The sequence below is a fragment of the Pithys albifrons genome, chromosome 1, assembly GCF_047495875.1.
Source record: "Pithys albifrons albifrons isolate INPA30051 chromosome 1, PitAlb_v1, whole genome shotgun sequence".
NCBI classification, from domain to species: domain Eukaryota; kingdom Metazoa; phylum Chordata; class Aves; order Passeriformes; family Thamnophilidae; genus Pithys; species Pithys albifrons.
Genome location: NC_092458.1, coordinates 86,787,098 through 86,803,390, shown reverse-complemented (window position 1 = coordinate 86,803,390; position 16,293 = coordinate 86,787,098). Strand labels below are relative to the sequence as shown.

At 41.8% G+C, this 16,293-nt stretch overlaps 1 protein-coding gene across 1 annotated transcript in view; it reads left to right on the top strand.

Moving 5' to 3' along the window:
- FAM131B (family with sequence similarity 131 member B) overlaps window positions 1–13,185 on the top strand; it is a 34,390-nt gene extending 21,205 nt beyond the window's left edge. Inside the window, exons 3-7 of the mRNA XM_071558549.1 lie at window positions 252–287; window positions 2,821–2,914; window positions 3,520–3,717; window positions 4,019–4,162; window positions 4,595–13,185. Coding sequence (XP_071414650.1) covers window positions 252–287; window positions 2,821–2,914; window positions 3,520–3,717; window positions 4,019–4,162; window positions 4,595–5,139 — 1,017 coding nt within the window. The 3' untranslated portion in view covers window positions 5,140–13,185. The remainder of the gene's footprint in view (window positions 1–251; window positions 288–2,820; window positions 2,915–3,519; window positions 3,718–4,018; window positions 4,163–4,594) is intronic.
- The last annotated feature ends 3,108 nt before the right edge of the window (window positions 13,186–16,293 follow it).

Here is a 16,293-nt window from a genome sequence, read left to right as displayed (position 1 = left end):
GGGAGCCTTGTGAAAAAGTGGTTTTTTCTTTCCTACTCTATCATCCTGTTCACTATTGCACCTTCAAACACTGTGACACCTACAGACACCATAATCAACAGCAGGGAATGAAACGTGCTTGAAAGACACAAGTTTCTTTTAATATATCAGATAAAGTAAAGGCTGTTGATTATGGCAAAACTACTAGAGTTGCCTGCCTGTTTGCAGCTTGTTTGTTACACTAATGTGATGTTATTCTTTGCTTTCTTTAGCAAACACGGACAGATTTCTCTTGGGATGGCATCAATGTGAGTATGTGCTACACTATTGCTCATTTTTCTAGTCATAGGAAGACAAGGATTTTTCTGCCATTGGATACAGTGGAGGCCAGCATGGAAATATGACTGAAAGTCTTTAGTGCCACTGAAATTCTGGGAATTGTCTGTGATTCAGAGGATGTGATAAAGTTTTGTTTGCTTCTGAGTTTTTTGCTGTCTGGCAGCTATTTAGATCTGCAGGTGGCTATTGTGTTGCTTTCATCCCTTTTGGGAGAAATGTGTGATATTTCGTATGTTCTATTTTTGCAATCTCTGGGCACTGCTGCATAAGAAAGGTATCTGTCCAGCATGTTTAAAAAACTGTTAGTCCTTGATCTTCATTTGATCTTCTCCAGGAGTTTGGGAGAAATGTCTCATACTTAGTTGCATACAGAAGTAAAACGATTCTTGATGTCCCTGGGGGCAGATGGTCAGTACCAGTTAACTTCAGTTAAGCAGCAGAAGAAGAAACAAGGAAACATTTTAACACACGTTCCTTTTGCTTGTAATACCTATGCCATGAAAAAAATGTTTTATTTTTTTTCCTTTTCCCTAATGCAAAACCAGCATCCTGGAAAGGGAATAATGCATATTTGTGCTACCAAACTTTTTTTCCCCCTTGCTTGGGAGGCTTAAAAAGAATGTTAACATAAGTTAACTTGATAGTTTTGTACCCTTGGAAAGGCAAGATTAGAAGCTCCATTTTAAGTAATATAAGTATTTCTGAATTCCAGATACTTTCAAAACTTTTAAAATGTCTGTAATTTTCTGTTTATCTGTGATTTGAAAGCACTTGGGAATTTGAATATCAAGAGAACATATTTTTAACTAATTCTCACCCTGCCAATACCTCTGTCGTTGTAGGACTTACGGCTTGGGATCTTCTGCCTAGAATCAGTTAGAGAAACAAATTGTGCAGGAATATAGTGGTGCATGCAGCAACTGTCTAGAAGAAATTTGTCAGGTTTTTTTTCCTCACTGCACCTCTGTCTAGCTGAAAGCAAGGTACAAAAAGTCATGTTTCCTTAAAGAACGTAGAGGACAGTTTCCTTACTTGCAGTTTCTCGTTTTCCAACCCATTCAGAATCCATGGAGCTCTCTCATAATGCAGCTCTTTACCAGTGTAGTTCCATAGATCTTCTTTGATATCAAAGCTGGATCATGAATTTCCTTCCTTTCCCATTCATTCCTGCCTTCATGTCATAGTTCTCCAAACTTGCGGTGGTAGAAACCTTCTGCAGTTTACTTTCTTCTCTGGGTGGTTTCCATGAGGCAGCTCATGGCACAGCTCCCAGCCTGTCATGGAACAAGTGGGTGGATGCTGAACAGCAGTACCCAGGCAGGAATGACCAGTGGGGGCATAGATGGACTTTCTCCAACAAGCTTCATCACCTAAGGAAATGCATCATTCAACAAGGACTGTGTTCTCACTTTTTACTGTTCTTTCCTTGCTTTTTGATTTCTTCAGCTCACGTTACACGTGGACATTCCTGGCTCCAAATTTACAGGATGCCTTACCTGCTGCATTTAAACTCAGTTTCCAGAAAAACTCATCTCTCATATTTCAGCAATTGACATGAATTATATGCAGTTTGCCATCTTTAAAATGCCTTCCTTTGTGTCCAGCTACTTCACTGCCCAGTTATTGCTGCACTCTCTTTTTGTGAGGTCTGTGCCTGTGACCAAATGCTTGTTTTGTGTCAGGGTTTAAAATTTCCAGCTTCATGGTCGCTACTTTTGAGTATCTTTGTGCTTGAAATATTCTGACCTTGATTTTCAGAGAGGTTGAAATGAAGAGCAGAAGCAATGCTTGTTTTGCCCTTGTGAAAATTAAGCCTCATATGAAATGCCTGACATCTCTGAAGAAGCCTGATGAATTCATCTTGAGAGATTATTTTTATGATGATGTTTGTCACTGCTGCCTGTCCCAGTAGTGTCCTGTCCTTGTTACTCCAGGACTGAAGATGAACATAGAGAGAATAGTAACAAAAATTAGGTAGAGCTGTAAGCCACATTTCTTTACAGATAGTTGTAGGAACAGGGCCCATCACTGATGCAGTCATATTAATTTTATTAAAACCATATGAGAAGAATAAAACCCCCAAAGTGATGTATGAAAATTATTATCTGTAGTATGATGCATATAATAATACATTAATAACTATGCCTTGTCTATTGCACTGACAGCTCCCCACTGTAAGTTCCCTGAATTGTCCATCAACCATGTCTTGCATCTCTAATAAAGAGTTGGGAACAGTGCAGCATGTATATAAAGGACTGGCAGCAGCCAAAGGGAGGCTTCTCACAGCCTAGTTCTGCCTCTCCCACTGACCTTGCTGCACTCAGTCCCAACACTGTGCAATATCCAGTCCTGGTTAAACAGCCTTTAATTTTTCCTTTTCTTCTTTTGCTCTCATTGCTTGCTTCTGCTCCTCATCTTCCAACTACCTAGTGATTTCTTACTTCAATTCACTTCCTTTTCTCCTTCCTGTATATCATTTCTTCATATTCTCTCTCTTTTCAGCTCTCCATGGAAGATACGACCTCCATCCTCCCCAAGCTGAAACGCAACTCCAATGCTTATGGGATTGGGGCTTTGGCTAAATCATCTTTCTCTGGTGAGGTCCTCAAAATTTGAGTTTATCCCTGGCAGCTTCTCTCCACAGGCCTTTGTGCCTCTTCCCATATCTCTCTGTTGCTCACACAACTGCTCCTTTCTGACTCTTGCCTTTTCAAGGCCTTAGAGCAGTCTCCACCACCATGATTCCAAATAGAGAAATCTCATAGTTGTTGCCCTTTCAAATAACAGATTTTTCTTACTCCTGTTGACTTCTCACTGTGCATCCCTGCTCAGACATCTTCAATTGCTTCCCCTCCAGTAGTCTTGATTTTAACCCCATTTTCTATTTCTTAGTTTGTTCACTTCCAGGCTTCATCCTTCATGCCCAACTCTATCCTAAATGGATTCTAGGCAAGGAAGGAAATGGTCTTTTATATTTTGGGTTTCCCTTTTTTTCCCCCTTCTGAGAGCTAGTCCAAGGATAGATGGAGAAACTCTCCTGGAGTGTGTTACAATAAAAGATGGGAGACACCTAACCACAGGCATGAATCCTGTCAGGAAAGGAGGGGAGAGGCTCCTTTCCTAAGAGAGGTAAACTGCATGGCAGACAACCCTGGAGCTGTGTAATAGCCCTTCCTTGTTTTCCAATGTCTGGCCCCTTAGGGATATCTCGCAGCATGAAGGACCACGTCACAAAGCCAACAGCAATGGGCCAAGGCCGTGTGGCTCACATGATTGAGTGGCAAGGCTGGGGCAAAGCTCACAGCCAGCAGCAGCAGCACACGCACGAGACAGCACGCAAAGATGCTGATGCCTACTCGGACCTGAGTGACGGGGAAAAGGAGGCCCGGTTCCTGGCAGGTAGCCCTGACTGTTTTTGGTATGTGGATTGGCTTGTTTGGGATGACCCAGAGCAGAATTCCTTAGAGACCACTCAGGAGAGGCTGTGAGTGGTTCAGATGGCCAAAGCAGAGAGAGACGTGGTTGCTGGAGTATCATCAATGGAATGCAAAGTGAAGAGGGTGAGGGCCCATTGTCGGTGATGGGTAGTGCTGAGATAGGACAAGAGTGGGACAGTGTGAGCAATAGATGATGTTAAGGAGGGTGATGAGATGTGGGGACTTTCACACACTGTTTACCCTCGCTGTTTTCTTTGGTACAGGAGTGATGGAGCAGTTTGCTATTTCTGAAGCAACTCTCATGGCCTGGTCCTCCATGGATGGTGAGGATGTGAGTGTAAACTCAAACCAGGACAATCCAGCAGGCAACTACTCTGAAAACTATCAGGAGCTGATGGAGAGCCAAGGTGAGCTCCAGTGCTTCTTGCTAATCTTAAAACACCCCTTTACTGCTCTTATTGTCAGGTTGCTCACTTTCCCTCTACCCTGTTTTATTCTGTAGCTTTAATCTTTGAGAGTGGGATCTAGTAGAATCATTCTTCTTTGTGGAGCTGTCTAAGGAATCTAATCTTATCAGGGAGGCTCGAAAATCCACTTGCTTTTGCCTTTTTTTGGGCACAACTGTGGAAAGCTACCAGCTCTTGCAGTCAATTATGGGGATAACCAAGGTCATCTGCCTACTGCCTAGAACTGTGTTTTCTCTTTGCCCTCCTTGCTTCTAAAGGATTCATCTACCCTTTACAGTGCACTGCCATGCACAGGCGCACAAGCTCCCTGAGCAAGGCAGCTTGGCCTAGAGAGAGTGTCTAACTGTGTGTTGTTTCCTCCTTTCCTTGCAGAGCATATGGCCCAGACACAGTATGATAGCTGGCCTCATTCCTACGTCTCACAGGGCATGTATTGCTTAGGCTCGTCCGATGCCTGGGAGGCCAGTGACCAGTCCCTCATTGCTTCCCCAGCAACTGGCTCCTACTTAGGCCAGAATTTTGATGAGTCCCAGACAAACCTTCAGGAAAGCATTTTGCTTCAGAGCAGCTTTCTTCAGCAGCAGCAGCTGCAGCAACAGCGGCAGGAGCAGAACTTCATCCAGAGCACGGGGCTGGTCCACGTGTGGCCCCTGCAAACTGCTCAGAGTGGGGGTGGAGCTGAGTCCAGCACATACATGGAGGACCACATTGAGGATGAAGGGAACCCACGGCTGGAGAAGGCTCCTCTCCTAAACAAGAAGCCCTCTCCAGAGGAGGATGATGCAGTGTGCCGGGACCTGGAATCTCTGTCTCCTCGAGAGGAGATGGAACATGCTGCACTGAGCCGCAAAGTCTCAGATGTCACCTCCTCTGGGGTGCAGTCCTTTGATGAGGAAGAGGGAGAAACAAACAACTGATGCTTTCTGTGAAGTTCTCATCACTGCTGAACAAAGAGAGGGGTGGCAAGGAATGAAATTACAGGGATTCTTTTCTCCAGCTCCCCATATTTCTGAGGAGACACACCTTCCATTCTTGACATTTAATTATTTTTTTAAACAAGAGGAAAATGTCAAAGTAATTGAAACATAAAAACCTCTTTTTCCCCTCCCCCATGAACACATATTTTGAATTTTCATTGCTCTGGGCAACACATGAGGTGCTTGTAGAGATCTGGATTGGAAAATAATTTCTAAGTCTTTTTAATACAAAGTCTTGGGTGTGGATACAAACTCATCTTGTACTGGGAATGTGGCTGATGAGACAGGCTTGATATAGGGAGCATCTATGTGGCTAGAATTCATCTTGGCAGAATGGATGGTGCTCTGTGGACATGGTCCCTTTTCATAGAATTTATGAATATAAATTGTTTTAAAATGAAGATGTGGCTTTGCAAATACAGATTACAATAGTATTGTGTGATTGTGGCTGATACAGAGGATAAGGCTGTATTTGGTGTAGACTGTATTGAGATGAAAGATTTTCTGTGTAACCAGATCCATTCTCAATAGCACCTTGATATGGAATTGTAGGTTTGATGGATACAAACTGTGCTCCATGGGCATGGGCTATGCTGCTGTACAGATGGTGTGGCTCGGTGACCATGGCTCTGCTGTGGCATGGAAGAACGGATGGAGATGTGAATTTAACCCTGCTCTCAGATATTCATACTTTGGTCTCTTTCATTTGTTTCTTTTTTTGGCATTTCCACCTTTCCAGGAGCTGGCAGGAGTGGTGTGTCCTTTTGGCATTGGGCACTGGAAGCCAGTGGAAAGGACATTTTCAGCTATGGAAATAGTCATAAAAAGCTGACTCTTGCAGGGCACTTGAGAACGTGTCCATCTTGGTGCTGCTGCTGCTGCTTCCTTCTGTGTTTTCCCTTGCCAGCAGTATAGGGTGACCCAGAGAGTAGGCAGCAGATCCAGGAACAGTGTGTACAGCTATGAGATCACAGATAACCCAGTTTACATTAGAGTTTTCAGTTTCTGATGTTTTTTTAACCTTTTTATATTGCTGGGTAAGTGTTCATAACAAAGCAGTTATTAATAGGAAAGGCCTGTACTCCAGTCATATCTTAACAGAAGTACTGCTCCTTTCACATTTTTTCACTCCTTCTGCAGTGCCAAATGTAGCTGGAGGAAAAGGAGTGAGAGGAAGTTTTCTCCTCCTATTAGTCTTCCGGCCTATATTTTCTTTTGCTTTCCTACCCTCAAGCAGTGTAAATAATGCTCAGTAGTTGATCTGCTTTTTTCCCCCTCCCATCTCTTTTTTAGGTGTGGAGAAAGTTGATTTCAGGAGTTCTCCCTATTTGTGGTCATTCTATGTTTTTTGTTAAAAAAACATAGTTCATTGATTGGGGGGAACTTGGTATCTTGCGATTCCTCACCATGTTTCTACAGACCTCCTTTTGGGAAAGAGGGGTTTTGAAAGGAAGTAGTCTCCTTTTGAGATTTCACCAGAGAAAAAGAAAACAGGGACAAAAGCAAAAATTTTGCTGAAGGATAGAACAGAACCAGCAGAGATTACCCAAGTGTTGGAACAGAACCAGCAGAGATTACCCAAGTGTTGAGTTTTAATTGCAAGACCTCTTGCAAGGAAGCATCAGCAAAGCATGAGTGTAGATCAGATGGTAAATCTGATGAGCTAAAGAAAGTAATTTGCCTGGACACTGCCATACTGTTCCAGGGGCAACTCTTTCTCACTTACTCTGAGTCATATCTGGTCTGTTTAATTCATGATACATTTGTTTCTTCTTTGCCTCCTCTTCAGGCTTGGTGTATTTTTTGCATGACAGGAGAGATAAATGCTTCTTCCCTGCTTCGGGTTTAGTTCCTGCATATTTGCAGGGAAGAATGTCTAAGGGAGAATAAATCATGACTGAAGTAGTATCATTAAGTCTCAGAGTTCAGATGGCAAAGCAGATTATGTCCAGGACTTAGAAAAAGTAGTAATGGGACTCTCAGGTAGAACTTTACCCCACTCACCTTTCTCTCAAATGGCCAGCTGCATGAAGAGGGACTCCTCTTTCAATGCCTAAGTCTTTCCAGCCAAGTCCACTTCAAGCAGAGCTGTCTTTCCTCTCCATTGTACCTCTAAGTGAAAGACCTTTGGGATATTTAAGACTGGTAATTTGATGTAGGTAAGAGGGAAAAGTTTTTGTGACCATCTTTTGTTACCTATTTGCTTTGTCTTGCTTACATCTGTGTAAGGAGGTAGCTCTTCTCCTGAATGATGACCTTTCGGTATCTCCTCAAAGATGTTTACACATTCAGGTGCTAACCTCCCCTGGGCAGGAGGGCTTGATAAATATGATCTTCTATAGTTCTTGCAGGGCCAGTGCTAGCTCATTGTTTAAGCTGGTTTGGGTCTAGCCTTGGACATCACACTAGCCAAAAAAGGGAGATGGGGCAAATGCCAAGAGCACCTCAGCAGATGACGAATGAGTAAGTGTTAACCTTTTCTTATTTGTGTTTTTAAAAGCCTTCAGGGAAACAGAAGTGGTTGGTTATGTTCCTTTGTGGGAGATTTGGGTGGCTTCTTGTTTTTTTTCTCCAAATCATTTTGTTCCCACGTGCCTCTCCAGGACCAATCTGGATGTTTACGATAACTTTCAGAGTAGCTTCTCATGATCCCTCGGTATTGTTTGCAGGACTGGGACAAGTGAAACAACTTGTCCAGGACTACTTCTCCTTTAATATGGACGTGTGGTACATTTTTTAAGGCATGTGATTGATGTCTAAAAGATGTACATTATATCCATGGAAGGCAAGTGACAGGGAATTATCCACATGAGAAAAAATGTGAAAAAAATCTACCTTATAGAAAATTTTATGGAGCTCAATAGGAAGCGAAAACCTATCTGTAGATTTTTCTAACCTCCATGGAATGGGATAGAGAATTATACCCTACTGTATACTTCCTAAACCTGATCTCTAGAAACCTGTAGATAGCCTTATTCTCTGTGAATACAGACTGGTTTGAACAATACTCTGTAAAAACTTTCAAGCCTCCTAAATTCTACTTTTTTTCCAAAAAGGTCTTGACTTTGTGTGAATAATAAAATTTTAGCCTTTTCCTGAAAGAAAGAAAAAGGCTCTTTTCCATGACCTCTCCACAATCCAAAAGATATATATATTTTCTAGAAACTTGACCAGAGAGAGCAGATCTGCCTATCCACACTCGCCACCTGAGTGAGCATCCTGAGCTGAACTGACAAGGCGGTTTGAATCTCTTGGAAACTGGAAAATTGTTTGTGTAACCTGGCCTTTTCTTACATAACAGGCCTGCTGCATGTGTGTATCCAATATCAGAGAGAGAGACCTGGAACCTACTGTACATTTCCCAGAAAAGCTGTTATTACATAGATACACCTATTCAAGCATATGGGAGGCACAGGTGCTCTGTGAGCAAAATTTGGCCTGCAGTCCATTTATCCTGGTGAGGAGGGATGAGTTGGAGAGAGTCCAGCCAAACAGACAGAGCTCAAATTGTGTTTGTGAGGTTGAAAATACGAAGGAAAGGTAAGCTCAGTATCCCTGATCTGCAGTTACTAAGAAACTGAGCCCTGCTGTTTGTTTCCACAAACCCTTTGTAAAGCAGAGCTGCACCACTGGAAAAATTTGGATATTCTTGAAACAGTGGAAGTAGAAGATTCCCATCTTTTCTCCAAGCTTTGTCTTCAATCGGAATTTGCTGGAAGTGTGAACTTAACTGTGCTAAACACAAAGGAAGACTTAAACACAAGTGACCCTAATTTAAAAGCTTCTACTGTAAGAAGATTCTCTCTTGTTCCTTTTTCCATGATTGCTCATACCTGATCAGTTATACTGTTTCGTAAGTTTTTCTTTTATATAAATCTGAAGCTTTCTTTATAAGCCTTCTGAGTTCTCTTCAACTCCATTACCTCAGGCTCTGGGATGGAGAAGTCAATCTGCTTCTTTCAGTTTCTGTGCCTCTAAATCACCATCATCCTCCTCTGGAAAGCTGCTGGCAAGTCACCCACTCGCTTTTCCCCCTTAATGTCACCTTTTGTGACAGGCTTGCAGCAGAGAGCAGAGTTTAATCATGCTTCTAAGCTGATCCAGTGGTGAGCTGCTGTGAGGAAAGGCAGCCCTTTGCCCTGGCTGTGCTCCCCTCCCACAACCCTTGTGCCGATGCTGATGCACAGTTGACTGACGGCAAATCGTGCACTTTTACCTATAAAAGTGAAGAGGGAACAGCTGTGAGCAGAGGGGTGGATAGTGCTGTTCTCAGCAGCTGGCCTTCCTTTATATCAGGTTAGAGAAAGTGGGAAAGTGCACTTTGAAATGGCATCTTCATGATGAGTTTAAGCTGCTCAAAGGAGCTGTCATTCCTCCTCCCTTCCACCAGCACCAGCTGTGTACTTCTACTGCCTAAAAAGCACCAGCGCTGTTGCTCATTTGGCTGCTCAGGAACTGGTCCCATTGAAAACTAACCTAGTCCCCTATCAAATAAGAGTTTCAGTGGGATGAACTCTTCATACTGCTTCACTTGGTGAGGCAAGCATCACTGAGGGCTGCTGAAATGTGCAGGTGGTCATGTGAAAGACTGACTGGTTGCAGATGCAACTTAAATTGACTTCAGCTGACTGTGAAATATCTGTCTGAAAAAAATAAGCCCATCTGGGGCACCATGAAGGACATAGTCCCCTGTTTCTCCTGTAGTGTTTTTCTTGGAATTTCTAGTATGGTTTTATCTGATTTGGTGTTTGTTGTTATTTATGCTCTGTTATTTCCCTCACTATTCCCTTCCCTTCCATAGGCTCCTTTGAGATAAACCCTTGCAATCAGGCAGGAGGGCGTGAGTAACTTGATACATGCATGGAATTCATTAAGTTAACATGCAAAAATTTTGTATGCACTCAGTGATTACACTCCATGGCAGCTAAAGACACTAAGTTTTGTCCTGTAATTGTAATAGGAGAGCTTTGTGCAAGAGGGAAGCATAGCTGGAGGAAGGAACATTTATCCCTGTCTTTAAGGCAGTTCCAGTCTAGTGTGAGAACCAGAAGAGCACACCTGGGCAGAGTCTGTGCATGCTGTACTGTGTACAGCAACAGCAAAAAAATGTTGTAGAGAAGAGAACTGGAGAGAAGAAATGGTCTTTTTAGTTTGACAGATGTATGAGATATGATGGTGAGGGAAGGTGGTGTGTGCCAGTACAGGCTTGTGGACAACTATGAGTGCTCTGTGCAACAGCAAAGAGAAGTCTAGCTAGAGAGGAAAAGACATCAAGAGAAAGGCTTGGGAAAAGGGCAAGTAAAGCTGGATGTCATTTGTTTACACAAAATGGATAGGAATCTTAATGGCAGACTTGCTGCGCAAGCTGTAGGTCCAGGATTGTTGCAGCTTATGGTACTCCTTTGTCCAAGCCCCAAGCCACTTTTCTTTTCTATTAAGACAAAGTGATAAGAAAGAGACTTCCCTGAGTTTGAGTACCTGCTATCTTCTTTTTCATTGTCTTTGAAAAACAGTTCAAAATATGCTTAGCTCTTCAGGGAAATAATGGGAGAAATACACCAAATAAGAACCTACTCCTTGTCCAAATTAAGTTAATGTGAGTTCTGTTTTCATTAGAAACCCAAAATACCTAAATTCAGCTCAATTTGCCTTTACTATTGTATTGGTAATTGCCTAGAAGGAGAAATTCAAATCCACCTCTAAATGCTATAGAAAGGCGAGCAACATTGATATAGTCTAATCTCTTTCTTCTAATTTCTTCCAGGTGGAATTTCCAATATTCCTTTTTTTCAGACAACTCTAGCATATCTTTTAAATTGTTTGACTTTCTCTAAAAGAAAAAAGAAAGGAAAAGAAAAAAAATCCATTCCAATACAGAGATTATCAGCAGCTGGTACCCTTACATCTAGAAAAATGTAACTAAGTAACAGTTTCATCTTTGATTTTCCTCCCCTGTAGCAATCTGACAGGGAAAGATTTCTATGCCATGGCTCAGGGAAAGGGAAAACAGGGAAAATGTGAGTAAAATAGTGCCTATTAGAACTAAACGTATGTGTAGAACAGCCTACAGTCATTAAAGCACAGTCTCAAATATGTTTGCAGGCTGTAAAGTCGATGTCAGGTGCCTCTTTTGTATCATAGGCTTTTCCCAGACTAAGTAGTAGTGAACCTGTGCAGGAGCAGAAGAGCTGGACTTCTGTCCCAGGTCAATGTCTCTCTTTGTCTCAGAGTATGTCATGGAACCTGAGGACACTGTGCTCTCTTAGCAGCACAACCAGCTCCATGAATTCACAGGCATAGTAGACTTTAAGACAAGTGGTTACTATATTAACAAATGGACATGGAAGATTTGCAGTTGGAACATTAGGGTCTATTTACGTCCTTGCAAATACATTTTTCCCCAGCATAGGCAGATCAAAGTGTTATCTTTTCCTTGGAAATGAAGGGAAGCTCTATGATTGTCAGTGTTGGTCTGCACAAAACAGAATAAATATGTGATATATTTTTCCACTGCTGATACACATTGGTGGAAGAGTAATGATTTAGTCAAGCTCTGATTCTGAGAAAGAGTATGCTTACTACAACTATAAAAACTTGTTCCAGAATGTTCTCAGTGCAGATACCATAGAATCACAGAATTGTTTGGGTTGGAAAGGACCCTTAAAGATCATCTAGTCCAACCACTCTGCCATGGGCAGGACTTACCTACTGATGAGTAGGAGCTGCTGTCTTCTAGGAAGAGAGGGATTGCAGTGTTCTCTGGATCTTCCTTATCTCCTTTGACTGGGGACATGTTAAATGCCCTCTGAAACCTAGTCTTGTTTTTGCTTTCCCATAAGGGATCAAATGACCATGCTGGCAAGACAAAAATACCATTAAATGCTTTTTTCCATTATGGAGACAACATCATGCATCAAGATTTGCTTCTTATGAGATACAGGCATCTAGTCCAGATTCATTGGCCTTGTGGATTCATTTTCATTGGGCATGGAAATCTAGTCATGAGTGGGAGGCCAAAAGGTTAAGAACCCTCTTCCAGAGCCCTGACAAGTTCCCATGAGGCAATACAGTGGAGTTCCCTTCTTTTCAGATACTGCATGCTTGAGCAATGTAGCAAGCCAAAAGCTCTTTTGCAGGTATATATTCTTGTTTGGCTTTAATTTTTCTTTTCTGATTTGTGGATATTGTGCATGATTGGAGGTCTCTGGGAATCCCTACACTATAGCATTGGGACTCAAGTAATTTTACAGGGAACAGGATTTCTCTTGTTTCAGCTCTTTTCAGATATGGGTGGGTACAGACAGAGGATTTGGGAGGCACAAGGGTGGTGGATGGGAGTCTCAAGGGTGGCATGCGGAATGGATTCCTGAAGCATGTATGAAAATAACTAAAGGCTTGGGCCTTTAAACGTTGTATTCTCAGTATCTGAAACTACTTTAGCATAAGTGTATGGGACAATGGAGGTTGCTGCAAAGCAATTTTAAAGAGCTTCCCCCAAGCCTGTACACATTTTCTGTAGTGGGGAGGCTGCATGGTGATTGTATGTATTCTTTCAAGCTAGTGTTTACAGAGGGGCACTGACATTTGGGGAGAAAGTACCGAAGTAAAACAAAAAGGGAAAGGGACTCACTATGGAAACCTTCATCCTTACCTTGTCCCACTCTAGCCCATAATAACTGAGTCTGATTTGCCTTTGGTCTTCCAGCTCCAAAACATGTTTGCCTGAAAATTTTTGTTGGATATACTTCGCATGTTTTGATAATGTGACTTATGAGATAACACTTCTACAAAGATATATATAAATACATACATGTACAACCACATACATACATGTGCACACACACTACATATAGACTTAGAAAAATGTATGGCACTACACACCTCCATGCCTGTATGTGGCAGCAACCACAGTAAAGGAGGGGAGGTAGTTCAAAATAGCATGTACAGTCCTTTATGGAGTTGTTATTAAACAGAATGTGGTCTTGCCATCCTGGCTGGTGGAAGTGTTTTATTTCTGTGGGACTGGTTCCAGGGGAGTTGCGTCTCAGGAAGGAGGATCCTAGGAAGAGGGGGTGGGTTTCAATTATATAGTCTGATGGAATATGTTGAAAAGGTTCTGCAGTGGCTTGGAGAAGCATTCCAGAGTAGGCACTACCTGATGCACAATTTCTCATTAAGAAGATAATGTTTGACTATACAGAGCTAAAGTCTGATGTGTGTCTGTGACTGCCATGACATGAATCCCAGGCCACTGAGGCAGATCTCAGGATAGATAGCATCACATCAACAGAACCCTCTTGTTTAACATGGAGTGAGTTTTCCTGTTACACCAAATAAGCATTTTCCAGGTGATACATGTAAGATTTGTCCCAGTATTGGTGATGTGCAGACACATCTGGCACAGAGTTGGACAGAAATTTCACAATAGCAGGTTAGGAGAGAACGCAAAAAGGAGTTTGATGCTTAGGCACTGACTTAGGGTAGCGTGTCTCTGGGTTCTCATTTTAGTTTTAAACCGGTGCTCCTCAGCCTGATGTTCTCATAGCAGATTGGGGAATTGGTTGACCCAGAAGGAAAGGAACATCTCTGCACTTCCAACATATTCGTATCATCTGTGTCTGATGTAGGATATTAGGCCAGATCCAGTGGCTATTTTCTTGCCATATGAGACTTTTAAATTCTAGTCATAAAAGATACATATTTCCTTGTCAAGACACTTGTGCTTTTCCACTGATTCTTCCAGGGGCAAAGCAATGCTAATGCCCTACTTGTGTGTGTGTGTGTCTCACTACTTAAGGCATAACATATTTCACAATCAGGGCTATTTAGCTGATCTTTGCTTTCTGTATTTGAAGTTAATTTGCTTCTTTCCAGTTTACCTGCCTTTTCTACTTCAATAGATTGCCACCCACCACTTGGTACGTATGTCTGCATAATTATGTGCATATAATTAATTGTGACTTACATAAGACACACTTACTTAACTTCTTCAGGATTTTTTTTTGTTTTTGTCAATTCTTTTAAGTCCTGCAGTACTATCCTCATTTTGTGGAACATTTTTTGTTGTTTTTTTTTTTCTTAATTGGGCTTTAAATTGTCACTACTATTTTTTTTATGTAATGTACCAGATGGAATCAGTTATTCCACATTTGTTTAGGACTTGAGTCCCTGGGGAAAGAACATGTCTCTGGGCCTGGAATTCATACCTTTGCAATGTCTTTTTTTCATGGTTTCACATTCTGCTACAGAGGTGGTGTCCAGCTGCTGAGTGCTTCATCTAAAAGAACTCTTTTACCATCATACTGGGCTCCACTTATCCCTCAATTAAGTCCATCTCCTCTGGATTTAGCTGCTTAGCCCCAACATGAACCTCATTCTGTGGTGTCTGCCTCAGGCTCTGATCTCCACTTTCTGCTTATTTCTCTGTTTAGACTACATGGCAAACCTACCATATGTTTCTCTGATGTTACTGTTTTACAATTTCTCATATGTTACTTCTAAGTCATTAATGAAAACAGTAAATAAAAAGTGCATAAGAGCAATTTGCTGCACACCTCACTGGATCTGCAGTATGCCAGCTGCAGCGGTATTTTTGTACAGTTCCTCAAACAGTTCACATCTTCTGTGCCAGAGAAATTGCAAATTTGATTTAAGCATAAGATTCTGTGACATGTTTGGTCATAATCCAACCATCTCAGCGCCCATTTCTTTTCACAGCCCATTTACTTAAGTGCACTATAGAAGTTTGAGGGGGAGAAAAAAGCATATTTTTTTTGCAAGTGCATTCCTCATAAACTTTCCATTACTGTTTTTTGCATTTGTGTGGGAAAACTGAAAAGCTTCTAACTTGAGTTTGTGTGACTTTAGTTCTCAGTATATCTCAGATCTCAGTATGTCTTGTATTTTTACCTTCTGTTCTTCAAACTTAGTAGCTATCCTGTAAATAGTAAGATATTAACAGTGTTAGATTGTTGTCCATGTAAAACAGGCAAGTCACATTTTCATTTCTGTACATTCTGTTTCCTTTATAAATTTGCTACCAGACTTTCCCTGTGGTTATATTGTCCTCCATATCAGATGCAATCCTTCAAGCTGGCTAGATCTGTTTCTATAACTGGTTTACCGTGGAACAGAAGATGTTTGCACAAGCAGCACACCAAAACAGCTGGGATGTGAGCAAATGGTCATTTGAAAGGTCAGTGCTTGAATTAGTAATAGGTTTGGCTGAGACTGGCTTCATTTAGCTATCACACTAATTCCAGCAGTGTCCACCACAGTGTCTGTAGTTGCTTGTCTTACCATGAGGCTGCACCATGACTTAGTAACTTCCAGCAAGCTGAGGGAACGGGAGATGTGGCTCTGGGCACAGGCAACTGAATTGCAGAGCTTTCTGATATTGGACAGCTGTGATTTGACAGAGGTGATGTTTGTGTGTGTGCATGTGAGTGCACATGCCCAGGGTTGTTTGTCCAGTGGCGAGGCGGGGGCACAGAAGAACAGCCTGTGGCTTATGGTCCTTAAGCCTGCTGCTTAAGCTTGCCTCCCACAAATAAAACCATAAAAAGTTTTCTATCACATGGCTTAAGATATAAAATGTTTTTCTCTGAGAATAGTAATGCTCAGGCATGGCTTTTAGGTGAAAATATTAATTATTGGTCTCCAGTGTTTAAATTTTTATGAGAGCTGTGCCCAGATTTGTGCTTATGTGACCATGAACAACTTAGTGCTTGCTGTGACCATATTTTTAATAGTGTGTTTTTAGTTATACCCTTTCTGGGTTTGGACTAATGTGGCAAAGAGGAATCTTCACTTGCTCAGCTGGTTATTGTCCTGTCTTGTACTCTCTGGCCACAAAACACACACTTCTATACAGTGTTTGCATAACTGAGGAGATGGGGGAAGTTATTTTCATGGACTCTATATGTCTCTGTTTCTGCTTGTACTAAGTGGTTTTGTCCATAGACTTAGCAAACTAGAATTTTTCTTAGTCTCAAATAATTTGACAACCACAAAAGTTACATGGTTCAGGTAAATTTTTCTTATTGTCCCATAGTCCATCTCCATGCGTTTTATCCTTCATCTGACTCATGACCA